The sequence below is a fragment of the Galeopterus variegatus genome, unplaced genomic scaffold (genome assembly GCF_000696425.1).
Source record: "Galeopterus variegatus unplaced genomic scaffold, G_variegatus-3.0.2 Scaffold4305, whole genome shotgun sequence".
In the NCBI taxonomy this organism is placed as follows: domain Eukaryota; kingdom Metazoa; phylum Chordata; class Mammalia; order Dermoptera; family Cynocephalidae; genus Galeopterus; species Galeopterus variegatus.
This window is the reverse complement of record NW_007730416.1, coordinates 91,798-119,485: the sequence shown is the minus strand read 5'-3', so window position 1 is coordinate 119,485 and position 27,688 is coordinate 91,798. Positions and strand designations below refer to the sequence as shown.

The 27,688-nt window shown below is 35.5% G+C and overlaps 1 protein-coding gene across 1 annotated transcript in view; it reads right to left on the bottom strand.

The window, feature by feature from the left end:
• Window positions 1–27,688, bottom strand: part of LOC103602793 (gamma-1-syntrophin) — a 184,541-nt gene that overhangs the window by 85,462 nt on the left and 71,391 nt on the right. The window contains exons 3-4 of the mRNA XM_008587229.1: window positions 6,498–6,614; window positions 4,951–5,022 (exon numbers count right to left, since the gene is read on the bottom strand). Coding sequence (XP_008585451.1) covers window positions 4,951–5,022; window positions 6,498–6,614 — 189 coding nt within the window. The remainder of the gene's footprint in view (window positions 1–4,950; window positions 5,023–6,497; window positions 6,615–27,688) is intronic.

The following is a 27,688-nucleotide window of genomic DNA, read 5'->3' as shown; positions in this document are numbered from 1 at the left end:
GCAACCCTCGGTGCCGTGCCCGCACCTCGCTCAGCCAGTGAGCGGGAACCGGTCTGTATGTGGGATCCGAACCCTCGGCGGGAGGGCCGCTGTGCTCCCAAGCGGCGCACTGTAGCAGTGTGCCACCGGGCCGGCCCTATCCCACTAATTTTTAACAGGATTTCCTTTTCTTTCATCTTCATGTGAGCAGTTCTAATCAGCACTTTCTCAGAATGCTCACTACCAGCCTGCTTGCCTTCAGGGGTTTCTATCATGATTTACTACATACACTCTACATGAGGCAGGTTTGTTTTTTCTTGATTGTTTTGCACATTGTTTATTTAGCAACTCCTAAAATGTAATAATATTTGAAACAACTAGATTTAAAGAAAATGGCATATTAAGTACAAAGATTTATATCCTGAACCATTTGATATCTGCCAATGGGACACCTCAGCAACCCGCCCACACTTTATGTGCATTTTCTGCAAACAAGGACATTATTAGGACACTCAGCTACATAAATAGAGCACAAACACCAAAACGAGGAATGTGACATTGTATCTTGCGGTCTGCTAGTCCTTACACCCCGTTCATGGCCCACCTGTACAAAATCATCTGCTGCGTGTGGTTGTCCTGCCTGTTTAGTAGCCTTCAGTGGGAGCAGTGCCTTGTCTTTTCCTAACTTTAATGACTTGACAGTATTGAAGATAATAGCCGGTTGTTCTGTAGAACGTGTCTCTCCGGCATGTGTCTGACATTTTCTTGTGACTAGACTTGATGAGATGAAATCACGTTAGATTTGGTTAGACTGCAGTGTGCTTCCCTCCTGTTACCCTGCACTAGACCAAATGTTTCCACTTGCTTATGTTTAGTTTACACAGCTTCAGCAGCAATAGCACAGACCTGCTCTTCTTTCCATTGTGACATTCTACTATTACTCTATCAGGCACGTGTGATTTTGATTTGTCCTGTTAATGTTCACTTTGATCAATTTGTTAAGGTGGTACTGCCTCACCTGTCCACTTTTATAATTATGGTAAGTGCTTTGTGAGGAGGTGCTTTGAAACTACGTGTGTACTCTGCCTCTCATCAATTTTCCCCTTATTTGTTGTTATGAAGATGGATTCATGATTTCCTATTTTATTCACTGAGTTATAATCCATCAATATTGTTATTTATTTTATCCTGGCTAGCTGGGCAATGGGGGCACGTGGCTGTCATGAGTGTGCCGATTGCTCATTTGCCTTATCATTGTCTTGTAACAGCTTCCCCCGACCCAAACACCAGCATGAAACTCATACACAAGAAAACTGCAGCAAAACTGAACTCACCTCAGTTGTTTAGACAACACAGTTGTTTGCACGCATGGGCAAGAGTATGTGGTATTCCCTGTGTCCTGGATGCTCCCTCTTCCTCCCGCTCACTGAACTCCAACCCAAACTGTGACACAGCTTCATCTTGCTCAGATGTCACCTTATTTAAGGCTTCCTCCAAAATGCCCTTCCCAAACCCCTTAGTCAGGTAGGCTTTCTGTGAGCTCAACCCTCCTATCCAGTTGTACTCATCTCTAATACCTGGTGGAGTGCTTGGCACATAGAAGGTACCCAATGAATATTTGTAATAGTAATTTAAAAATGCATTCATATATCAATTAACGATTGCTAATCTTCACAAAAGCCTATACATCAGTAGCTCCATTTAACAGGCGAGAAATTGATCCTTATAGTGCCTAATATACAGGGTAATTCAAAGAGTTCATGGGAAGGTTCATATTATATTTTAATTGTATTTTTTCCAAGAACTTTTGGAAGTACCCTCATATTTGCAAGATATTCAGTAACAAAATTGGCATTTGTTGCCAAGTTTCTCTTATTCTGAAACCTTTGCACAATCATCACTACCAGATTGGTGTTTTGGTTCTCATTTCCTTTCAACTTGTCAATGTTTATACTGATAGAGAAAGAGGCAGTATAGTATAATGTGTAAGAATAAAGATTTTTGAGACAGATTGCAAAGTTCAAATGCTTGGCTCTTATGTTTACTAGCTATGATACCTTGGGCTATTTACAAAGTTTCTTTGCCTACTTTTCCATACCTGTAAAATGAGAATAATAATAACTGATTCATAGAGGTATTGTAAAGATTAAGTGAATTGATGTACAAAATACTTAGGACAATACCTGGCACATCCATGTAAGTTTTATAGACCAGATAAGTAGTATTGGTTCATTTTTGTTATTACTGGTGTAGCTTCATTATCAATACATCAGAAGAGACAAGGACTTCCTGATTGGTAGTCCCAGACTAGACATTACGTAGTCTGGATATTTAACTTAGTCTTTAGATTTGTTGGTGTGATGGCTGGTTTTAGAGATGCCCCGTAGAACTGCTCACCCATCCTATCTGTGTGAGACTGGCCTCTTTGTCAAGTCAATAATCCTCCAACCACCAAGTTGACACACAAAAAGTCTCCAGAACATGATCTGTATGCAGAAAAATAACCCATTCAGCACTGAATATAATGTCCACTCCTCTGTTCTTGTGCTATAGGAAGTTTTCCTCTTGGAAAAGCAACGTCCTCGAAGGGTGATTTTGCATGTCCAATGTAAAGCCACAAAGCAAAGAACATTAGCGCTGTGCTCATTAATGGTAGCAGAGCTTTCTTACTTAAGTACAATAACTGACAGTAGATTAATATTTTATATAATGTCTGGGAGTATTTACCTCCGGGCCTCACTAGTCTATGTAAAATTTTTCCCATGGCAAAACTAAAAGGTTTATAATAAATTTTATGTAGAAAGTTGAAAGGAGAAGTACTCTTTGATTTCAATTTGTCGTATACAAATTGAAAGAGTGCATATACACAGGCAGTCTCAGATATTTGTGATAGTAGCATAAGTTGGTGTGGCTTCTGTAGGAGGCAATTTGTGCACATGAATTTAACATCTTGAATATATTAAAATATTTTACCACTCAGGATTTCCAAAACTCAGAATTTAGATTAAAAGAAATAACCTAATATTTGCAGAAACATCTGTGAGCAAAGAATTTAAAGAAAAGTCTGTGAGCAAAGATCAGTTCTTCACCATGGTTTTTCTTGACTATTTGTTTACTTAACCTCTGTGCCACTCTAATAAAATGCAAGCTCAATGAAAGCAGACTTTTTCCACCTTTTTTCCAGCCATATGACAAGTGCTTAGATTACCTGGCATATAGCAAACACTTAATTTTCTGTGTAATAAATCAAATAATGATCACCGTGATATGCCAGATAGCAAGAAAAACTGGAGAAGGAAACTAAACGTCAAAATTCCAGGATTAGCTAAATAATATGGCCAAATGATGGGATAGTTAAAATCTTTCAAAAAGTTATAGTTTTTTATGAAGAATACTAATTGACACAGAAAAAATCCCAAGACATATTTGTACGTGAAAAAGCAGATCACAAATTACATAATCTTAACTTTGCCAAAAAATGTTAACAAATAAAATATTGAGTGTTGTATAGGGTGATGGAGCCAGACAATTTTTATTTTATCCTGTAAAATTACCCTTATTTTAAGTATCATAATAAACTGAATTGTGCTGTAATGCATAAATAGTTGGGTTTTTTAAAGAGCAGGATATAAAGATTATGTAGCTACTTGGAGAATAGTCAAGAAATAATTTAAGTCTAGATAAATATACAGAGATCAGTGTTGGATTATTACTGTGAGAAAGTTTTCTCAGTGTATGGATAAGGAATGGACAAATAAAGCTGATTTGTTGAGGCGTTTAATTTATTTCTTCTTTCATTCTAATTTCATTAGTTCTTTTGCTAAGAACATACAATTAGAAAGCTATCTCATTAGCCATTTAATTATTTCAAAAACTGGAGTTGAGTGTAATCTCCTTTTCCTCAGATACAGGTATATCTTTTAGGAATTGCTAGAATCTTCTTTACTAACAATAAACTTAAGTATTTCAGGTTTTTCTTCTACCATTAGGCCTGCAATAGAAATCAAACCATGCACAGTGATGATCAATCAATTAACTATAACTTCAGTTAGATCTTGCACTATAGAGAACTTCAGCTTTAATCTAGAGTCTCAGTAAGGGTGAAAAATTATAAACACTCTTGAGGTGATTATATTTTTGTCTCTCTGCTTTTAGAAACTTTTGATACACTTCATTATATTATAAATGTTCCAGCATTTTCTACTCTAGTGAGTCTTTAACTGGAAGAGAAATAACTAACTTAAATCACAGGGGACACAGTTCCTCTTGGTTACAGAAACAAGGCAACCTTCAGCAAGGATTTAAGTATCCAGCTGTGGTACTCCCATGCCTGCAAACCCTAGAGTCAAAACTGATTGTAGATTATTCTTTAGGTTTCACAGATTATTTCTATTTGAACTCTTAAAAAAGACTGCAGAAACCATTTGGAATTTATGACAACTGTATACTCCTTTGCATACTCAGAGAAATGGTCATACACCAAGATAAAACAAAAACTGACAAAGTGATTTAACAAACAAACCTTTCACTGCTTTTGCCTTTATATGTTCTAATGTCAGGCCTCTCACAAATTTTCTCTTCTGAATTTTACTCAGGGAAAAAAAAACAAACAACAACAACAGAAAACCTGTGGCAACAATCGAGGTCTAGATTTACACTATTTACCATTGAACTGTCTAGTTCTCCTCAGTGGACCCCTGCTGAGCTCCCCTGTTCTCTCTCCCACTGAGGAACACAGAGTCTGCTTGTGAGTTATTTCAGCTGATATGTGAGTGTCTATGCTTTTCTCTGCATTCGCTCTCTATATATATTTTAATTTTATACATTTTATTTCTTTTATATTTTATTTGTCTTTATCTTGCCTTTTCTTTTATATCCATGGCTCATTTGTTTTTATGAGCTACTTATGAACCCTGAACCACTGTTCGCTGAGTAAACCCTATTAAAATAATAACTACTTATTGATCATACCTTGAGAATCTTGCACATAATCTCATAAACTGAGAATGTTTTCTCTGCTCGGGTCCAATCCCAGGTGGTCACCTTTAAGAGATGAGAAAAGACTGGCATTTGTTTTGGAAAGGTAGCCCTTATTTTCTCTTTTTATTTCATTTGTATAGCATGGTACATAATTATTGAAACTTTCACAGAGGTACCTATTTAGTCTCTCAATTGTGAAGTTATTCTCATAAACGTTTATGTATAATGTTTGGTTTCCTACAGTCAAAGCTTTATCACCATTTCTCTTCCTATTCCAGCACACATTTTTATATTTTATGCAACAATTTCCATTTTCTCAGAGTCTTTATAAATTTTAAATAACGTGTATTCACTGCAAATAAACACTAAGTATTTGCAATTTACACATACAATATTTTTTCTGTTTACCACCAGTTAAACACAGAGAAGAATACGAGATCACAACACTGACTTTAATTTTTAAAAAGACATCTAAGAATGATATTAGGACATTCTAAGATGCCTTAAGACGTTGTAAAAACACTAAGCACTACAATGAAATTGTTTCACATATTTACATTTATATTTGTCTGTCCAGTAATAAGAAATTATTCACGGTAGGAATTAAATAAAAGTTATAAATATTAAGCTTTTTCCCTGTCTTCCTGGTGCTTTGAACTTTGTGTAGACATAGACATTCAAAATAGCAGCAAGTTGGGCTTGATAATTCCTAGACCTTATATATTATCAGACTTGAAAGTTAGTGGTCTAGCATTTGATATTGATATTCAATACATATTTATTGAACATCCACTGTTCTGTAAGGTACATGTTTCCAAATGGAAAACTTTAGGTGAAATAGGTAGCTTCATATAGTACAAATGTCAATGACTAGAATATAGAATATGAGAACATCAAAAATATGATTGATTTGATTTAGAGAGATCTGTGCACATAGATAAACATATTTGACTGCAGAAGTTTGGCGAAGGTTGAGATAGACTTAATACTAACTGCCCAGATGCTATAATTTTGAGTTTTACGTATCATTACTTGCTAATAATAAATTAAAGGTAAGTTGAAAACTTGCCACTAGAAATTAAAAGTGCTGAATAATTTTAAAAGGGCCCTTAAAAGTCCCTTTGAGAGTAAAAGATTAATAAGCATATTGGTAAATATGTGATACATTTTTAAAATCATTTACTCTGCTTTTATTCTTCTCTTAATAAATTCATTTCTGTATTTTTTATTCAATTAACAAAATACAGTGACATATGCTTGGAAATTTTTCTTAAAATATCAATCTCCATTTTAAAGAGCATTATGATTTGATCCATTATTTTTCAGGTTCACAATTGAAACAGAAATGCCTTCTAGGTTTTTCGAGGATTATAAAGCAAATGTTTAATGCCAGAACATATATCTTTTGCATGATATTTCAGAAACATCTGGACTGTTTTCTATTTTTTCCTGTATTTTAATTTGAAAATATATGAATAATATGCTATTTGATATTGTTAACATGGGAAAAACCAATAAGTTTGGATAAAAACACTTACTGGAGGTGCCAGAAACTTGTAAAGACAGGAACCCCTGAGGGCAAGAAAAGTTGGGGAATATGTGCGATCTTGAAGGGGATCCTGCTCCCGTACTTCACACCAGCCCATGTAGACTATCTGCAAAGAAATTGAATATAGGTAACCGTGAAAAAATATTTTATTTCAGATATCTTATTGTATTTTGCATATACCATGGTATCATAATCTCTTATAAAAGTCTCAAATTAATTGATGCAAAAAAGTGCATTGAAATAGGTGCGCCTTCAATCAGTGAACAAAAACCTCTCACAAGAGTTTCTAATGTTTCCATAAGCACTTATCAAGTGTTTGGTGGTTTGTTTATGCAACCCCATCTGACATTAATTTTATTTCCCACCTTACCAGTTTCTGCTGTAAAAACTATTTATTTGTAAAAGAATCCATAAGCTATCCAATTAGTTTCTCAATTAGTGGCATTTTGTTGTACAGGAATGTACTTCCAATCTAAAGTATTTGAGTGAGTAAAGAAGGCAAGTCAAGGAGAGACGCCTTATGTGATTACCACGAGGGTGGTCTCCACATCCCCCTGTGCCGACAGGGCGGGATAACAGACTTCCTCATCATAACCACCGATCTCAGATGATATAGATTATGCTGGTGTTATTTCTGTATCAAATGGTTTTGATACTCTTTTGCCACCAGTTCTTTAACATAGGTAGATCAACTTCCAAAAGAAAGTCATATGAGATGAGCTGCTCCTTCCTTTCCATCATTTGATTGCCATGAGGGTCAAATACACATACGAATATAGTAAGTATCACACTCCTGACAATGTAGTCATATGGCATTTCACTGCTTTCTCACCACAGCTCTATGTGGGAGGATATACTTCCCACAGTAACAGAGAGTAGTAAAGTAGAAATTTAAGCAAATGCTGTAATCTCTAAGGTAATCACTGTTAAAGGTATAAAAAGGAAAGTAACCACTTCAGTAAAAAATATAAAACTTCAAAATAAACAAAAAGAAAAAAAAACCATAATTATTAAACAATACTAACCAATACAAAAGAATACCAGAAGGTGGATGAAAACAGAACCGACTGAAAATGGAAAGTGCATAGTAAGGTGATAGAATATAACCAAAATAAGGGATTAATTATACCACAGGTAAACAAATATGTTCTAACAATGATTTTCACACTGCACTAAAAAATAAAGTAAAACAAAAACAAAATGACCACCCTATATTCTGTCTCTATAAGGCACATCTATACCATAACAGTGCAGATGTTTGTAAAGAAAAGAAAGGAAAAAACTTATATCAAAAAAACAGAGGCCAAAAATAAACTGGCTAGACATACTCATACTAGAAAATGTAGACTTAAGGCAAGAATTATTTCTAGAAATAAAGAGGAACATTTTACAATGATAAAGTGTCAAATCTACAAAAAAGACATAGTAATGCTTAGATCTTGTATATTTGATAACATACCTTTAAAATATGTAAAACAAAAACTGACAGAACAACTACACAAGATATGACCAAATCAATAATCAAAGAAGAACAGTGTAACACAATCTACTGTATAACTGAGCCAAAAATCCATGAAGGCACAGAAATTTTGAACCACATAAATAATAAATATGTACTTAATTTATTATTTTTACGACACCTGGCTCAATAAAAATTGGGTAGAAATTATTTTCAAGTACACTGAAAATGTCAATAAACGATTACACTTTTATAATCATTATATTATTACAAAAAGTAGGTATCAAATAAGTTTTATCATTCAAAAGACATGTTATGTCCTAAATAGAATTAAATTCTAGCAATATTCACAGATAGCTAGAATACTAGCCCCATATTTGGCAATTAAGTAGTATATTGCCACAGGTCAAATGAGAAATTACAAATAAAATTAGAAAATAGCTCGAACTAAAAGGTAATGAAATATGATGTATCAAACTTCTGGGATTCAAAACAGAATATTCTTAGAATTTTATAGACTATATGCATACACTTAATAAGTTTGAAAATCAGGAAGTGAGAAAAAGTTTAGAAACAGAGAGAAACCCAAAAACAAAGTAATAAAAGAGAAAGTATTGGATGCAGTCATTAATAAAATAGAAAAGAAATATACAAGAAGCACGAAAATAATTGTTAATAGAGACTAATAATATGAATGGTAACAGTGGGCATAATTTACTAATACACAGGATCAGATCCTACAGACATTATAATCATATTAAAAGGACATTATAAATAATATTTTGTGAATTAATTTTAAAATTTAAATAATATATATTAATTATTAGAAGAATATCTGGACGGATACAAGAAGAAATTTTTGAAAATTAATAATTCTATAATTATTAAAGCAATTTAATCTGTAATTCAAAACATTTCAAAAAAGAAAACCTGAGGGCCTTGTGAATCCTCCTTCAATTTCTACTAATTGTTTTTATGCAAAATGATCCAATACCCTGCAAAATCTTCCTAAGAATGATCAGTTCTCAATTCAATTTATGAAGTCAACATGATCTTAACAGCAAACCTAACAAGTATATTTATTATGAAAAAGTAAATTTATGTTTTAATCAGTCTCTAAATAGGTAAAAATCTACATTTATTAATCAAATAGATACACTGATATGTAAAAGAATCAGTATAATTCACAATATAAACAGAGTGAAGAATAAAAACGAGACTCTAATTAATGCAGAAAAAAATTTGATGAAATTCAACATGTATTTATGATAATGAGTCTTTAAAATTTTGGTATAGAAGAAAACTTCTTAACCTAGACAAAGATATATCTGTATGTTTCTTTTTTTTTTTTTTTTTTTTTTTTTTTTTTTTTTTTTGTCTTCAAAGCAATGTATTTAATGGTGAATTATTGAAAATATCACTTTAAGATCAGTAACAATACAGGGATACCACTATCACCACTAATAATCAACCAGGAAATTTGAGTCTTATCCAATGTATTGTGAAAATAAAAAGAAATTGAAAATACTAGTTTTCTAACAGAAACAAAGGGGGTGGCTGGTTAGCTTAATTGGTTACAGTGCAGCCTTATAACACCAAGGTCTTTGGCTCAGATCCCCATACCAGCCAGCCACAAAAAAAGAAAACTAAAAAAAAAAAAAAAAAAATAGAATAGAAAAAAGGCCATCATTTTTAGTTCACAATGTGAATTTGTATATCGGAAATATAAAATAAACCTCAAATAAATAATTACAATTATTTTGTAAATTTATCAATATTGCTAGGTATAAAATTGTTATTTAAAAATAAATTATATGAGTATCAAAAAAAACCAGAAAAATAAAAATTTTTAAATGAGACAATTGACAATATTGTGAACTAAAAAAAAAGAACAAGAAAGCCAATTGAAAAGTAGACAAGAATATTAATAAGGCTTGTTATAAGAAAGATTTTGGCTATTCGACTTATAGGAAATATTCAACCAAAGTGCTCATCAAGGAAATGTAGTTTAAAACCATTATTCATATCTTCCAAAATTGCTACAATTCAAAAGAAAGTGTCAAATTTTGGTGAGAAGTTGTCATAATGTAAACGCTTTTACGTGGTGTTGAGAGCTTGACTCTTCTAAAATGAACTGGACACCAGCGTGTATGCAGGTGCACTAGGGCACGTGCACAAGAGCGTTCACGGCAGCATTATTCTGAGTAGTCCCAACTATGCACTGATAGTTGGAAATATTAATAAACCATGTTTCCTCCAATATATATTCTATAGATGAAAGTAGTAATAAACTGTAACATAATAAGAGTATACAGCAAGTAAAATTAATAAATTACAGTTACAAGAATATGAATGAATCTCATTAAACAATGCTAACTGAAAGAAGCAGACAGAGAATAATACCTGTACATAATTTGATTTAAATAAACTACAGTGATTTGAAATGCATTCTTGGTTGGGAGGGGAAAAAAAGCAGTAGAGAAAAAAAGACCATTATTACCAAAATGTGAGGATAATGGTTACTTTAGAAGAGAAGGAAGCCAGTTGTGTCTGGGGAAGAACGCAGACTGGGGGAGCAGCACCTCAGTGGCTGGCAATCTACTTTTCTTAACCTGCACGGTGGTTACACCAGGGTGTGGCTTTTTAATAATTAAATGGTACGTTTACATATTAGAAACATTCTATATTTGTATTACATATTTTTTATATCTCATTTTGAAAATAGCATATGATGTGTATTATTATTAACAGTTTTATAACAACATTACATTAAAATAAAGTTCTGTGTGTTTAAAGGGAAAAGAGTATTCTGGCAAACATGGTAGGATTGCCCTGTCATTCTAGGGCTGTTGCAATGAGATGAAACTTTCATTATTACGAATTATATCATCTTAGTTGCTATTTCGCCATTAAGTCAGGGTTTTAATTTTAATTCAATCTGGTGAAACTGTTTCTTTGTCTATGATCCTCTGTACTGGCAAGAAAAGAGAGTGTCATTGTGTTCATGCCATGAGAGGAAGCGCTTACTGCTCTTAAGACTGTGGCATTTGAGTGTGTTGTCTCTTCCAACCTCTGTAATTTGCTGCAAGCTGACATATTAAGAATGGTGTTGTCATCATTAAATACAATTTTATTATTTTCAACTGAGTGTAGCTTTGGGAGATGAGATAAGACTATAACCAATAAAAATGGGATTATCAGCTCTGTAAGGGATATTTCCTCCTGCTTATTCCCTGGGCCAAATACTTTCTCATTCACTATGCCAGACAGTGAAAAGGGCTCTTCTCAACATACACGGATGTCAAAAGCACTTTTCATTTTTCATCATTGCCAGGACTTGTGTGAAATAATTAGATGGTTAAAGAGACACAGATATTTCCAGTAAATCCTTTCTATGTGTGTCACAGAAATAATAATTCTAAGGAAAAAGTACCAATCTTAAAAAAAATTAAAAGATGGGAAACATTGGCATAATAGAAAGAGGATATTTTAGAAGCAAATAGAGTTAAAAGGAAATAGTTTCCTATGCACATGAAATGACAAGAGTACTTCCAAACATCTATCATTTTAAGATACATATTTTGGGAACAACTTGCCTACTTTAAACTAAATGTATAATTATCTCAAAACACATCTGATATGTGAAGCCTGTACTATAGAGCAACAATTTATTTATTCTTTATTTCACATTTTATTTTACTTTATTATTTTCTTCATTTAAATAGACTATTTTGGGAGCAAAAGTGGGAAGAAAGTGGGAAGTTCCCATACGCCCCCCCCCACCACATCCTGCCCACTGTCAACACCTCCCACCACAGTGACACTTATTTGCCATCTGCATTATTTTCTTTGGTGAATTATCTGTTCAAGTATCTTTCCTATTCTTTATCTGGTTGTTTCTTTTCCTGTTGTTGAGTTTTGCGAGTTCTTTGTATATTTTGAATAATAGTCCTTTATCAGATGTGTCTTCTGCAAATATTTTCTCTCAGCCTGTGGTTTGTATTCTCATTCTCTTGATAATATCCTTCACAGAAAATGGTTTTACTTCTAATGAAAGCCATTTTGTCAGTTACCTCTTTCATGGAATGCACTTTTGGTACTGTATCTAAAAATTTATCACCACACCCAAGGTCATCTAGATTTCTCCTATGTTATCTTCTAGGAGTTTTTTAGTTTTGCATTTACCTCTAGGTCTATGACACATTTTGGGTTAATTTTTGTAAAGGGTGTAAAGTTTGTGTCTAGACCTTACACCCTAGGCCTTTGCCTGTGGATGTTCAATTTTTCTAATACCATCTGTTGAATAGACATTTTCCTTTTTCAAAGATCAGCTAACTATATTTGTGTGAGTTTGTTCCTGGGTTCCCTGTTCTGTTCCATTGATCTATTTGTCTGCTCTTTCACTGACACCACATTGTCTTGATCACTGTAGCTTTATAGCAGTCTTGAAGTCAGGTAGTGCGAGTTCTCTGACTTTGTACTTTTCTTTCAATATTGTGATGCTTATTCTGGGTCTATTGCCTCTTCATATAAAATTTAAAATTGATTTGCCAATATCCACATAGCTTGCTGGAATTTTGACTGGGATTGGCAACATTTTAGAATGGTCATATTTGTTTATTTCTCCCCAGTTTTAGGAAGCAAAAGGGAGGTGGGCATTTAAGGTGTTTTATAAAAAATACTTGATATACCATGTAACAACATGTTCATAATAAATGGTAAAACTGAGGCAAATGACAAATTCTTTTTTTTTTTCCTTTTTGTCTTTTTTACTGACTGGCAACGGGATCGCAACCCTCGGTGTTGCGCCTGCACCACGCTCAGCCAGTGAGTGGGAACCGGTCTCCACATGGGATCTGAACCCTCGGCGGGAGTGCCGCCACGCTCCCAAGCGGCACACTCTCCAGTGCGCCACCGGGCCAGCCCCAAATGACAAATTCTTACAGCAAAATTATCATAGCATACTTAGTCCTTTACTTTTTTTTAAACAGGTCCACTATTTTGCCTAATTTTTTTCTCAACCAAAGTGAAGGCAGTCAGCATGCTTATCTAATCTGCCTATGCTATTGTGGCCTCTGACCCAGCAGCATCAGCATCTCTGGGAACTTATTACAAACACAAATTCCCAGGCCCTATCTCAGGCCTACTGCATCAGAAAGATTACTTAAATGTGCGGCTCAGCCCTCAATATTTTAACAAAACCTCCAGATGATGCTGGTGCTGCCTCAAGCTAGGACTTCTACATATTCCTAAATTAGGGAAAAGACCACCTAATTATGTTACAATCCCAGCAGCTGGTAAGGCTGTGTATTACTGAGAACAGTGTTTATTACTTAAGGCAGAAGAAACCATTATGAAACTGTTCTAGTATTTGAAAAGAAAAAAAAAAAAGATGGGTTCTTGATCACCAGGGTATTTCCAAATAGAACAATGGTGCACCAGCTTGTTCCAGACCAATGCTACCCCCAGTAACACTGAATAAAACAAGCAAAAAATTTTAAAAGGAGGACGCAAATGCTTTAGAGAGCATTGCAACGTTACCAAGGCAACAGAGACCTAAGCAGCCAAGCTCCCAGGGTCAAGGAAAGCTCAGAGACATGAGCCCCTCCTCCCCACTCACTTCCTCATGACAGACTAGTTGCTGACAGGCTGAAACGTGAATCCCAGCAGTTGCAAAGGAATAAATAATAAATGTTGGATTTCAGAGCCCTCCAGGAAAAAAAAATCAGCAGGCTCAACACAGGAGGGAAAAGAAGTTAGCAATGGGCCGTGCCTCATAAGGAGGGCCCAGTTCATAAGTGCTCAGCCCTGACCGGGAGAAGATAAATTGTACCTATGATTTTATTTTGCCTGGAATAAAAGTAAATTCTCTATGAAGGAAGATATAACTTGAAGCTCCGAATAATGTTGTCTACATATTTATATGTAATGTTTATTTTTAAACCAATATTTATAAGCTATGCAAGAAGACAAGAATAAAATTCAGAAAACTGGAAGATAAAACGGACAAGAGGGAAAAATAGCACAGGTGTGTAGGAGATTCAGATTTTGGAGGCATCAGACACAGATCAAATCTACTATGCTTAGTATGTTCAAACGTTAGATGGCTAGTTAGAAAATTGTAGCAGATAACTGGAAATTTACAAAATAATAAAGTGGTGGGTATCTAAAACTGAAAATAGCATAGCTGAAGCAACAAACTCCATATATAGATTTACCCGAAGTTTATACATAGCTGAAGAGGAGCACAGAATTAAATGAATTTAATAGTCACTGTAGACAGAGTCAACATCACAATTACGTTTCTATATTAAAAAGATCATTTTCTGCCCCTTCATGTGTGTACACAGCTTATTAGCAGAAGTTTAAACATTACCATTAAAAGCAGCTGGGAGTAACAGCTGTTTCTCCAGGCCACACCGATCTAAAGCACCCACGGAAAGCAAGTGGGTGAGATGTGAAATTACTTTCCAGGGAGCCGATGACTGGCTTGCCCACTCCCCAGCATCGATGCATCTTCTCCTTTCATGGTTCTCACCATTCAGCTCAAGCTACAGGCCGGACCACATTTCATCATGGCCTGTTATGTCATTTAGTACCCAAGTTCAGCCTCCCTCTGGGACCAGGTGTCAGCCTACTCTCCTGTCTCCAGAATCAAACCCACTCCCTCATTCCCTTCCAGGAAATTTCCCCTCTCCCCAACCCCATTGTTATTTTCAGTTACCTGTTGTTTAATAGCTGTTTTATGGGTAATTTTATTTTTGAGAGGCTTTTGCAAGACTTTTGCTGTGTTAACATTTCTCTAAGAGAAAACAAAATGAATTTCAAAAGGAATTTTAAATGGAAAACAAGTTACAAAATGAGATAAATATACCCTGAGTGCTCTGGTACACTCAGAAAGAAGTATTCTTCACTTTTGGTAGGAGAGCACATTGTTGACTGTGCATTTACAAATGAACCTATTGTCATTTTTATGTCAGTAGAAAGCCATCTCCTTTCCCTCTTGCCAGCTGCTTTCCTGAAAACCACTGCTGAGCCAGCAATTACCGTAGTAGCACAAAACCCCTCAAATGGGGACCATGGAGATTACCCTGATTTGTCACCATAAAGGCCTGGCTATAAAGGCTTCTTGCAAGACACTGAAATTAGGAAGCTTGGGTCCATGCCAGGGCTTTTTGGAGAGTGAAGAAAAAAGAGACACCAGTGTCAGCACAGGAAAGCAGGTAGACGTGGCAGCAGGGGCAGTGTGTGCTAAAAGGAAATAGGACGGCTATTTTCTGGCAACATGCGTCAGTGTTATCTGAAATACAGTAATTATTCTAGGTTGACTTTTCTCTGACAATCAAAATAATTTCAGGCTGTCTTGATTCATGATTAAAGAGTTAAAACTCAAGGTTATTTGCTTGTTTGGTTTTTTGCCAAAAGAAATTTCAGATATAATGACATCCATGGTTGCAGAATATATGGATGACATCTTCAGATGATTGATAACCTGAACATTTTCCTCCCCCACCCTCCATTCTAAAAATAGAGTAATTCATTCAAGGTTCTGTCATAAACACTAGGGATTCAGCAGGGAACTAAACAGATTAAAATACCTGCAATAATATAGCTTAGATTCCATTTTGGAAGAGTGAGATAAAAAAAAAAAGCAAAATATGTTACGTTAAGAGTAAGAAGTCCTAAGGGAAAGATGGTAAGTACATCAGGAAAGGAAAATAGGATGTATTGGGAAGGAGCTGAAATTTTAGCTGAGATTGCCATAGGTCTCATTGATGATGTATTTGAAAACAGACTAAAGGAACTGAGTCAGCTGTTTGGATGGGTAGAGAAAGGGGATCGGGGCAGAGGGACCAGCAGGAAAGGTGGGAATTCAAGGGCTGGCCAGGACTGTTTGGGGCGTGGTGAGGCCATTTGTCTAGAGAAAAGTGGTTTGAGTGGGAGAAGACTTGATAATGTGATAAAATGGAATGTGGCTTCCCCTGTGCAGAACCTGTGGGCAACTATAAAAACTCTGGCTTTGCTCTGAGTCCGATGGCAAGCCATGTGAGGTGTGAACAGAGGAGAGGAAAAATTTGATTTGTGTTTTGGCAGGATCACTCAACTGAAGAGGAAGCAAAAAAGAAGCAAGAAAGCCCCTTAGGAATGCCCTTGTAGCAAAGCAGGTGAGAGAAGACGGATTGGTGTCAGGGGAAGCTTTGGTAAGTGGTTGGACTCTGGATGTATTTTGAAAGTAGAATCTGACATATGGTGGTGAAAGGAAAAGAGAAGTTAATGATGATATAAAGTTTTTGACCTTTGCAATCAGAAGAATGGAGGAGACCGTGATGAGATGGAAAGACTTTGAGAAAACCAGCTTTGGAGAGAAAATCGGCAGGTCAATTTTAGACATTTTAAGAATATAAAAACTTTAGAAAGTAGAAATGTGAAATACTAAATATGATAAACCATTCTGGAGTTCAAGAGAGTGATTAAGTCTTGTCATGTAGAATCTTGAGTCATCAGTTTAAGACTCATTCTTGAAGACTTGAAAAATGAAGTAACACATGCAAAGTGAGGAGAGACCCACCTACAAGGTCCCGGAGCTGCAGATGTTCTGGAGAGGTGGAGAAGAGGAGAAAACTACATGGGGGTGGGAAAAAACCCAAGCAATTTCAGATGTCATAAAAGACAAACAAAAAGAAAATGATCAACTGCGTCAAATGCCATGGACAACTCAACTCCCTTGAGGACTGAGAATGGATCACTGGATTTAGGAAAACGTGTTTACTTTTGACCTTGATAACAGGAGTTGCCATAGAGTGGTGGGGGCAAATCGTTGCTGGATTTGGTTTGAGAGAGAATGGTGGAGGGTGACCACAGACTATGCATAGAGTCTCTTTTAATAAGGTTTGTTCTAAAAGGGAGCAAAGAAAGGGGTGGTCATAAAAAAAGGCTTAGAAGAGAAAAAAATGAGGATGAGCTGCAAGAGAAGAGAAAGGACAGCTGCTGAGCTCGCCCTGTGCGGGGGTGGCAGGAGCTGGGAGTGCACACGGTTCAGTTACAGCTACCACAGAGTGCAGATGCAGGGGGCGGGCAGATGCATTCAGCTCCGGTAGCTTCAAATTTCTCAGTGAAGCAGGAGGCAAAATTGTCTTCTGAGACTGAGGATGAGGGCAATCGTGTTGAGGTGTAAGAAGACAGCAAAAATTCATCTCAAAGAGACAGAGAGAATGGGCTGGGGGAAAGTGGAAGAAATGCCAGTCTGTTTCTGCATCTACTGGACTTCAGTGATCCTGAATTTTCCGTGAGATGGCTGTGTGCTTTTCTTCAGCCATATGTAGCTAGAGGAGGACAGGAATAAAGTGTGAAAGTTGGATTTAGTTTGAATTCAGGGAGAATAAGGAAAAATAAATCAGCAAGTGATCTGAGGATCTAAGTCCGGAATGATAATAATATCCGATCATGGAATTTAAAGCTTGTGTAAGTTGCATATGATGAATGAGGTCAAATAAAGGCGAGGAATCAAAAGTTGAAGATTCTGTTAGAACTGGAGTATTGTGGAACGTGAGGTTTCTGCGGGGCTGCAGTGGAAGGTTGGAAGGTGTCACTCAAAAGGTGAATGTTTGAAATTTAGATTATGGTCACAGTATAGCTACTCATAATGACGAGGTGAGGATATGACCATGGGAATGAGTGGTTGAGGAAACATGAAGATCAAGGCGGTTAGATAAGAGCAGGTCAAGAAACTGAAAGGCCAGGACACTTTCAAATGTCCTCTCTCATATGGAAAGTACTGTCACAATCATGGTGGAGATATTTGTAATCATCTAGCGATGAAAATCATTATGGGACTCGGTAGGTGTCTGTAGATGCCTGGTATACTGGATTGTGGTGTTGTGAGAGAGAGAGAGAAGAAAAGAGAGAGAGAGAGAGAGAGAGAGAGAGAGAGAGAGAGAGAGAGAGAGAAGAAAAAGAAAGGAACAATAAGAATACCTACCTATCTCCAAGTTTAGTCAGATGAAAACTTAAGAAATGAAATTCAGATACCACTTGAGAGAACTGCAGGATCAAAACAACTCTCCACAGGAGAGCCAGGTTTCAATTATCACAGGAAGGTGGAAAGAATGCAGATTAAAGAGCTAGAGGAAAGGGAGGCTTTCCTGATGACTGACCCTGTCTTCATTAATCTTTCCAACTCTACTCTGTTCAGAATAGGATGGTGGGAAGGGAAGGAGAAAGCCTAGAGTGTAAGCAATACAAAGCAGGAAAAGCTATTCCCCATCAGAGATGGATGCACAACACACAGTAAAGAAAATCAAACTCCAGGTGTCCTCTCTCTCCGACTGTATTCCTCATACAGCTGAAGTTCTCATTAAGCAAATTAATTAGTCCGTATTATCTAATTAAGTTTTGCATTGCTAAATCAACTTCTCAGGCAGTTTGCTAAACTAATTTTTGGTGGTGAGATTAAAATGTGTTCAAATACACAACAATACCCAAGAAGTTTCACGACCAGACAAGAACTTGAAGCAACTGAAACATGGGATGCAACATAAGGATTAGTCATAAAAATACCTCTCGTATGTCACTAAATTTAATAAATAGTGGTTACAGATGGGAAAACAAGGCTGATAAAAATCTGTGGAGAAAGGGGACTCTCATTAGAAAGGTTTGTTGAAAAGACCAAAAATCTTAAAACATCATGATACACTAAATGATAAGATTTGTTAAGTGTCATAGGTTTAAGTGTCATTCATTTCATAAATATTCAGGGTAGGAGGTTACCTGAGACATTATTTGAATGTAAGTATATCATTAAGTATGTATTATTATAGCAGAAGTGTAACTGAATTTTTTCTGTAAACAATCTGTAAAAATCTGCCAGGAAGACACTGTAAGCATGATTACACAGGATTTTTTAAGGATGAAAACATAAAAAATACATCAAAAATAGTACTTTAAGCAAACATATGTTTGTCATTACAAAACTGAACATCCCTTCATGATAAAGACAGCAAATTAGCTATAGAAGGAATGTATCTCAGCACAATAAAAGCCATACCCAACAAACCCACCACCAATATCATCCTGAATGGGGCAAAGCTAAAAGTCTTTACCTTAAGAACAGGAACAAAACAAGGATGCCCTCTCTCACCATTCCTATATAACATGTTATTAGAAGGACTAGCCAGAGCAATCAAGCAAGAGAAAGAAATAAAGGGAATCCAGATTGGAAAAGATGAAGTCATATTGTCCCTGTCAGCAGATGACAAGATCCTATATGTAGAAAAGCTTTAAGGCTCCACTGAAAACCTCTTAGAGGTAATAAATGATTTCAGTAAAGATGCAGGATACAAAATCAATATGCAAAAATCAGTAGCATTTTTTCTATTCCAACAACAAACTAGCAGAAAAAGAAATCAGGAAAGCTATCCCATTTACAATAGTCAGGGAAAAAAAAAAAAAAAACACCTAGGAATAAATTTAACCAAGGAGGTAAAAGATCTTTACAAACAGAACTACAAATCACTGATGAAATTAAAGAGGACACAAAAAGATAGAACTAACCTTGTGAAATGTCCATACTACCCAAAGTGATCTACAGATTCAATGTAATCCCCATCAAAATACCAATGACATTCTTCACAGAAGTAGAAAAAATATATAATCATAACATTCATATGGAACAATAAAAGACCCTGAACAGCAAAAGCAATCTTGAGCAAAAAATAAAAATATGCATAGCCAGAGGTTTAACACTATCTGACTTCAAACTATACTACAAAGCTATAGTAACCAAAACAGCATAGTGTTGGCATAAGAACCTACACTCAGACCATTACAATGGAATAGAGAATCCAGCAATCAACCCACATACATACAGCCAACTGATATTTGACAAAGGCAACAAGAACTTACATTGGGGAAAATACTGCCTCTTCAATAAATGCTGTTGGGAAAACTGGATATCCATATGTAGAAGAATGAAACTAGACCTGTACCTCTCTCCATATGCCAAAATCAACCCCAAATGGATTTATGACTTAAATGTAAAACCTGAAACTACAGAACTCCTAAAATAAAACATACAGGAAACATTTCAAAAAATAGGAGTGGACAAAGACTTTATGAATAGAAACTCCAAAGCACAGGAAACAAAGGACAAAATAAACAAATGGGATTATATCAAACTATAAAGCTTCTGCACAGCAGAAGAAACAACATAGTGAAAAAACAACCTACAGAATGGGAGAATATATTTACAAACTACGTATTTTACAAGGGATTAGTATCCAGAATATACAAAGAACTCAAACAACTTAACAGGAAAAAAACAAGTAACCCAATTTAAAAAAGGGCAAAGAAGCTGAATAGGTATTTCTCAGAGGAAGGTAAATGAACGGCCAACAGACACATGGAAAAATGCTCACTGTCACTAAGCTTGAGGGAAATTCAAATCAATATCACACTGAGATATCATCTCACCCCAGTTACACTAGCCAATATCAAAAAGACAGAAAGTAAAAAATACTGGCAAGGATGAAGAGAAAGGGGAACCCTCCCCTACACTGTTGGTGGGATTGTAAATTCATGCAGCCAGTATGGAAAACAGTATGGAGGTTTCTCAAACAACTACAGATAGAACTTCCATGTGATCCAGCAATCCCACTGCTGGTTATATACCCAGAGGAATGGGAATCATCAGGTCAAAAGGATACCTGCACTCCCATGTTTATCACAGCTCTATTTACAACAGCTGAGTTGGAACCAACCTAAATGTCCATTGATGGATAACTGGAAAAGGAAAATGTGGTATATATACACAATGGAATACTACTCAGCCATGAAAAAGAATGAAACTCTGCCTTTCACAGCAACATGGATAAACTTAGAGAAAACTATGGTAAGTGAAATAAGCCAGGCACAGAAAGTGAAATACTACATGTACTCACTCATAAGTGGAAGCTGAAAAAAAAAAACAAATTATAAAAAAGGAAAAAAGCAATGAGCACAAATCCATTTAATTTTCAAAAAGACAGAACAGAACTGAGGCAACTAGAGGTGGGAAAGGGGGAATTGGAAGGGTGCTAGCAAGAAATTGGTAAAAGGCCACAAAAATGATTATATTGTGCAATGTTGAATATATTAATTATCCTGATTTGAGCATCACATATTGTACATAAGTATGGATATTCAACACTGTACACCACAGATATGTACAATCAATTATGTTTCAATAAATAAAAAATAAAAACAAGACAAAATGTGTTTGTCATTGATATGGAAGCAATAAAGTCAAATCACATTTCTTATAACTCATTTTAATTTTATTGCTATGATGATACTACAATTTTTACTCTTACATTCTTTCATAAAATATCGATAAAGGCAATACATTACACAGAAAACATCTTAGAAAACTGTATTAAAGAATAAGAAGCATACAAAGGAAAACATTAAAAACTTAGCTTAGTGAGGCATTAGCCATAATTTCCTATTCTGGTAAAGGCCGGTCACTAAAGATCCACTGTGAAAATAAACAAGTCATTGAGATATAGCTATAGTTTTTCTCACAAAACAAATTATTTTATAACAGAGTAATTAACTTCTCCTTCTAGAGAATTTTTAAACTTGCATATCCTTTTAGTGTATTTTTAGTTTCTCCTTTTACATACTTTATACATTTTCCTTAATATCAGGTTGTAATTAGAACAAATAAGAACTATTGAAATGATATTATATAAACTCCAATAATTGAACAGTTGAAAAGTTTAAAAAACAAACAGTAGCAACAAGAATTTTTCAGTTTTTTGAGCATAACTTCAGTTAAGTAATTCAGTGATAGATATAGGTCTAGGTAGATGTAATCTGCACATATAGTAATCCTTCTGTCTTTGTAGACATCTGATATTATTTTGTTGGTGCAGAAAACCTGCTCCTATTATACCATATGCTATTCTAAACTCCAATTTTAATTTTCAATCAAATCCTCCATAAGGTAAAAGAGTGTCTAAAGTGGAAAACGTGATAATATTTTCTTCTGTTGGAAAGAATGTCTACTGAGACACAATTGTGTTACTTCCTCTTAGAATCTCAAGAAGATTCTCAAGAGTAACTCGAGATCTCAAGAGTAACTGCTTTGGTTACTCAACTGAATATATCACTGTGGCATTTTCTATTAAGACATTGAGAAGTAATTTTCTCCTGCTCAGTCTTCTTCCACTGGAGTAACTAGCACTCTGAAAAAAATTCCTGGAACTCTATGTTTTGATTTTTCACTCAAGCACAGGAGAAATTAGATGAGTAAAGTCAATACTATTATATACACCTTTGAATCTACACTAATTTATAAATAAATTACAGGCTTGGTAATTTATATTGGCATGTCATTTACACTGGAACATCATTTCCAGATACCAAAATCTGTATTAGTTTCCTGTTGTGGTTGTAAAAATTACCACAAAATTCATGGCTTACATCAGCACAAATGTACTATATTATGGTTCTATTGGTCAGAAGCCTAACATGGGTCCTACTGGGCTAAAGGCAAGAGGCCAGTAGGCTGCATTAATTTCTGGGAACTCTAGAGAAGAGCCCATTTCCTTCTCTTTTCCATCGTCTAGAGGCTGCTTCCATTCTTTATCTCATAACACCTTCTTCTGTCATCTTCAAAGCAAGAATGTGGCATCTCTTTATTTAAATAAATTATTTTAAAAAACTAAATAAATCCAATATTCATATGAATAACTTAAATATACTAGCAAATAGTCCATATTAATCCTGGGATTTTTTTATTAGCTATCTTCCCTTTGTCATTAAGATAAGATATCCAGTTCTGTATCTTGCTTGGATCAAAGATAAAATAGAAGCCAATGATGTACTAAACATGACACTAAAGACTATAATAAGATAAGATTTAGAAAACCTGGATCCTAAACCCGTTACTAAACTTCACTTGCTTTATGACTTTGGGTAGCCATTTAATCAAGACTGTATTTTGAGCTCCTTGGGAGTAAAGACCATTTATTCACATAGAGCCTACTAAAATTTAAAATGGTCATCATATAGAGATAACAGAGAGGAGGTTATTGGATGGAATTAACCATTTGGGGTCTTTTTCTCAAACATGAAAAAAGTAAAATAAAGAATTCCTAAAGCTAACTCCAAATTAAAGATTTCATAATTTTAATAGGTGTGACCACATAATGAGAAAAATTTAATCATCATAAGGCACCTGAGCCCCAAGCAAGCGAGGACAAAATGCTGATATTTTGAGATAATTTAGTATGTGAAGGTAGCACATCAATTAGGTATCCAGAGGGGCTCAATTTCCCTTGCTCTTTGCAGGTAGGTATGACCATGTGACTAGATCTCACCAACGGGATGTGAGCTGAAATGGCATAAGCACTTCCAGGATAGGTTTCTTTAACTTATTTTTCCAACTGAACGCATTTTGACATCAAGACTCTGGCAGGTGATGAAGCACAAGACTAATTTCTGAATCACGGTGTGAAGAAAAGTTGCCTGCCAATCAGGCACACCAGTCTTGGACTGTTAGATGAGAAAAATTAAACTGTTTGGGGAATTACAAACTTGGGACTATATTCGTTATAGCAATTTCCCTACCCTAATTAATGCAATGATTAGAGAAAATAGTATTGTTATAATTAATTTTTTTCTCAAATGTAGAAGCATTATAATAGTACTTTGAGACTACTTGTATAATGTAACTGTATGCTAGCCTATCTCAAGAACCAAGATTCACTATCTCTTTAAAGCTTAATGTCTTACTTAGGCAAATAGAAGATGATGAGCTTACATTAATTCCTCCTTTTCTTATTGTCATCATTTTTATTGGCTCCCTAAACTTGCCAGGCACTATGCAAAATGTGGGAAATGCAGAAATTAGTGTCTGAAAGACATACTCAGTGAGTCTGTAGATTATCACAAGATACTATTCAAGGTAATTGCTATGCACCGAATGTTTGTGTCATTTCAAAATCTTTGTTAAATCTAATGTCCAAGATGATGGTATTTCCAGGTTGAACCTTTGGGAGGTGATTAGCTCATGAGGGTGAAGTCCTCATGAAAGGGATTAGTTCCCTTATAAGAGAGACTTCCAAGAGCTCCTTGCCAAGAAGACAGCAACCTGTGAACCCAGAATTTGGCCCTCAGCAGACAACAAATCTGCCAGTGCTTTTATCTTGGACTTCTCAGCCTCCAGAATTGTGAGAAATAAATGTTTGTTGTTTATAAGCCTCCCAATCTCTGGTAGTTTTTTTTTTATAGCAACCTAAATGGACTAAGACAGTAATCATGAAGTTTTAATAGTATCCCTAAGAATTATTTTGGTTTTCTGAAGGACAAGTAAGTCTGATAAGGAGAGTAATAAGTTGGAAAAATGCAAATTTTTACATGATGCTTGATGGCTCATACCCTTGCATAATCCATTTGTCCTGAGTCTGAGTAGGAACCTACAAATATGACAGATGTCACTCCAATGGTTATTTAGCTTTATATGGCAAAGACAAAGAGATATTACATATGCAATTAAAGTTCCTAATCAATTCACTGTAATAAAAAGGAATATTATCCAGGAGGAACTTAATCAGATATGCCATTTAAAAGTGATTGAAACAGCTGGGACACATGCCTACTGGCCTTGAAGAAGCAAACTGTCATTGTGGGGAGGGCACTGTGTTAGGAAATGGCAGGTGGCCTCTAGGAGCTAAGGGCTGCAGTCCTACAATCTGAACTGAACCCTTGAAGAGAATTCCAAGCCTCAGATGAGGTAATGGACCTGACCAGAATCTTGACTGCAGTCTTGTGAGACCCTGAGTGAAGCACTCAGTTGAGCCAAGCCTAGACTCTTGAGAAAGCAGAAATGATATAATAAATATGTGTTGTTTAAAGTCTCTACATTTGCCTTTCCACCCAAAAGCAGGCAACAGAGAAATACTTAGGGTCCTAGGCAGGAACTGAGGGTGGGAAGCCCCCTTCACCCAGAAGCAGGCAAGAGAGCAACACCTGGGGTTCCAGACAGCTGCTGAGGGCAGTGCCCTCTGCCTAGAAGCAGGCAAGAGAGCATGCTGAAACCACCACTTCTGTGTGGGTGGCCCACAATAGTCACTGCCACAGCCACTGCTGCAAAAGCAGTTTGATGCCACAGTAGTGGCCATAGCCACCATGCAGGCAGCCCTCCAAAGACTTGATCAACTGCATTGACACAAGGAGAGTCACCAGCAGAGATCATGAAAAGAATAGGATGTCTCTCTCCTCAAAGCCCACTCCAGGGTAATAGAAGAAGCAACTACTCTACCAAATGATCAGATATCAATGTGGAGGTACGAGGAAAAAAAAAGAAGAAGAAGAAGAAGAAGAGGAAGAGGAAGAGGAAGAGGAAGAAGAAGAAGAAGAAGAAGAAGAAGAAGAAGAAGAAGAAGAAGAAGAAGAAGAAGAAGAAGAAGAAGAAGAAGAAGAAGAAGAAGAAGAAGAAGAAGAAGAAGAAGAAGAAGAAGAAGAAGAAGAAGAAGAAGAAGAAGAAGAAGAAGAAGAAGAAGAAGAAGAAGAAGAAGAAGAAGAAGAAGAAGAAGAAGAAGAAGAAGAAGAAGAAGAAGAAGAAGAAGAAGAAGAAGAAGAAGAAGAAGAAGAAGAAGAAGAAGAAGAAGAAGAAGAAGAAGAAGAAGAAGAAGAAGAAGAAGAAGAAGAAGAAGAAGAAGAAGAAGAAGAAGAAGAAGAAGAAGAAGAAGAAGAAGAAGAAGAAGAAGAAGAAGAAGAAGAAGAAGAAGAAGAAGAAGAAGAAGAAGAAGAAGAAGAAGAAGAAGAAGAAGAAGAAGAAGAAGAAGAAGAAGAAGAAGAAGAAGAAGAAGAAGAAGAAGAAGAAGAAGAAGAAGAAGAAGAAGAAGAAGAAGAAGAAGAAGAAGAAGAAGAAGAAGAAGAAGAAGAAGAAGAAGAAGAAGAAGAAGAAGAAGAAGAAGAAGAAGAAGAAGAAGAAGAAGAAGAAGAAGAAGAAGAAGAAGAAGAAGAAGAAGAAGAAGAAGAAGAAGAAGAAGAAGAAGAAGAAGAAAGAAAGAAAGAAAAAGAAGAAGAAGAAGAAGGAGAAAATGTGACATCAAAAAAAGAATACAGTAATTCTCAAATACCAGACCCTATAGAGAGGAAACACTGGAAATGACTGAGAAGGAATTCCAAGCAACAATTTTAAGGAGACTCACTGAGATATAAGACTCAGTTAGACAACATAAAGCAATAAGAAAAAAAAATCCAGGATATGAAGGAAGAATTTTACAAAGAGATTAATACCTTAAAAAAAGAATGTAGCAGAAATCATGGACCTGAAAGATTCATTCAATTAAATAAAAATCACAGCCAGTAGGTTAAGCAGCAGGCTAGAAAAAGCAGAAGAAAGAATTTCTGATCTTGAAGATAGTCTTTTAGAAATAATCCAGGCAGACAAAAAAAAGAAAAAGAAAAAAAAAAAAGAATTTTTAAAAATGAAGAAAATCTAAGAAAGCTAGCAGACAACCTAAAGCTCACAAACATTTGAATCATGGGTGTTCTGAAGGGCAGGACAGGGAAAAGACATGGAAAATCTATTCAATGAAATAACAGTGGAAAACTTCCCAGGTACAGGGAGAGACAAGGACTTTCAGATCCAGGATCTCAAAGATCCACAAACAGAGTAAACCCAAAAAGATCCTCTCCAAGATAAATTATAGTCAAACTGGCAAATCTCAAGGACAAAACAGAAAATCTTAAAGGAAGCAAGAGAAAAGTGCAAGTCACCTATAAAGGAGCCCTATCAGACTAACAGCAGACTTCTCAAAAGAAACTATACATGCCAAAAGAAAACGGGATCACATATTCAAAATACTAAAAGAAAAAAACTGTCAGTCAAGAATATTTTACCCAGCAAGACTATACTTCAGAAATGAGGGGGAAATAGTGCACTTTCCAGACAAATAAAAACTGTGGGAGTTCACTACACCGTGACCAGCCCTACAAGAAATCATTAAGAGAATCCTGTATCTGGAATCCAAATACTACCACAAATACACAAGAAAGAACAAAACCCACTGGTAGTACAAAAATGCAAATGAGAAAGAGAAAGAAGCGAAATCTTACCACCACAATATACCTTAATGATAGTATAATAATTCCCCTGCTTTATTTCTGATTTTAGTAATTTTGGTCTTCACTTATTTTCTTGTTTGGTCTAGATAAAGATTTGCAAATTTTGTTGATCACTTAAAAAAATCAACTTTTAGTTTTGTTGATTTTTCTGTATTGTTTTTTAATTCCCTATTTCATATATTTCTGCCATAATCTTTGTTATTTCATACTTATATTTCCTTTTAATTTAGTTTGCTCTTCTTTTTCTATTTTCTTATGGTAGAAGTTTACATTACTGGTCTGAGATTCTTATTTTTAACATAGGAGATTACAAGTATAAATTTTCCTCTAAGCGTTGCATGAGACCTGCATTCTATAAATTTTGATATGTTGTGCTTTGATCTTTATCTCAAAGTACTCTCAAATTTCCCTGTGATTTTTCTTTTTACCCATTGTTTAACTAGGAGAGTTGTTTAATTTCCACACATTTTTAAATTTTCTGTATTTCCTTCTGTTATTGTGGTCAGAGGACATATTTTCTATGATCTTAGTCTTTTTATATGTTGTTAAACTTGTTTTGGGGCAAAAAAACCCAGACTACATTTTACATTTTGAATATGCCAATT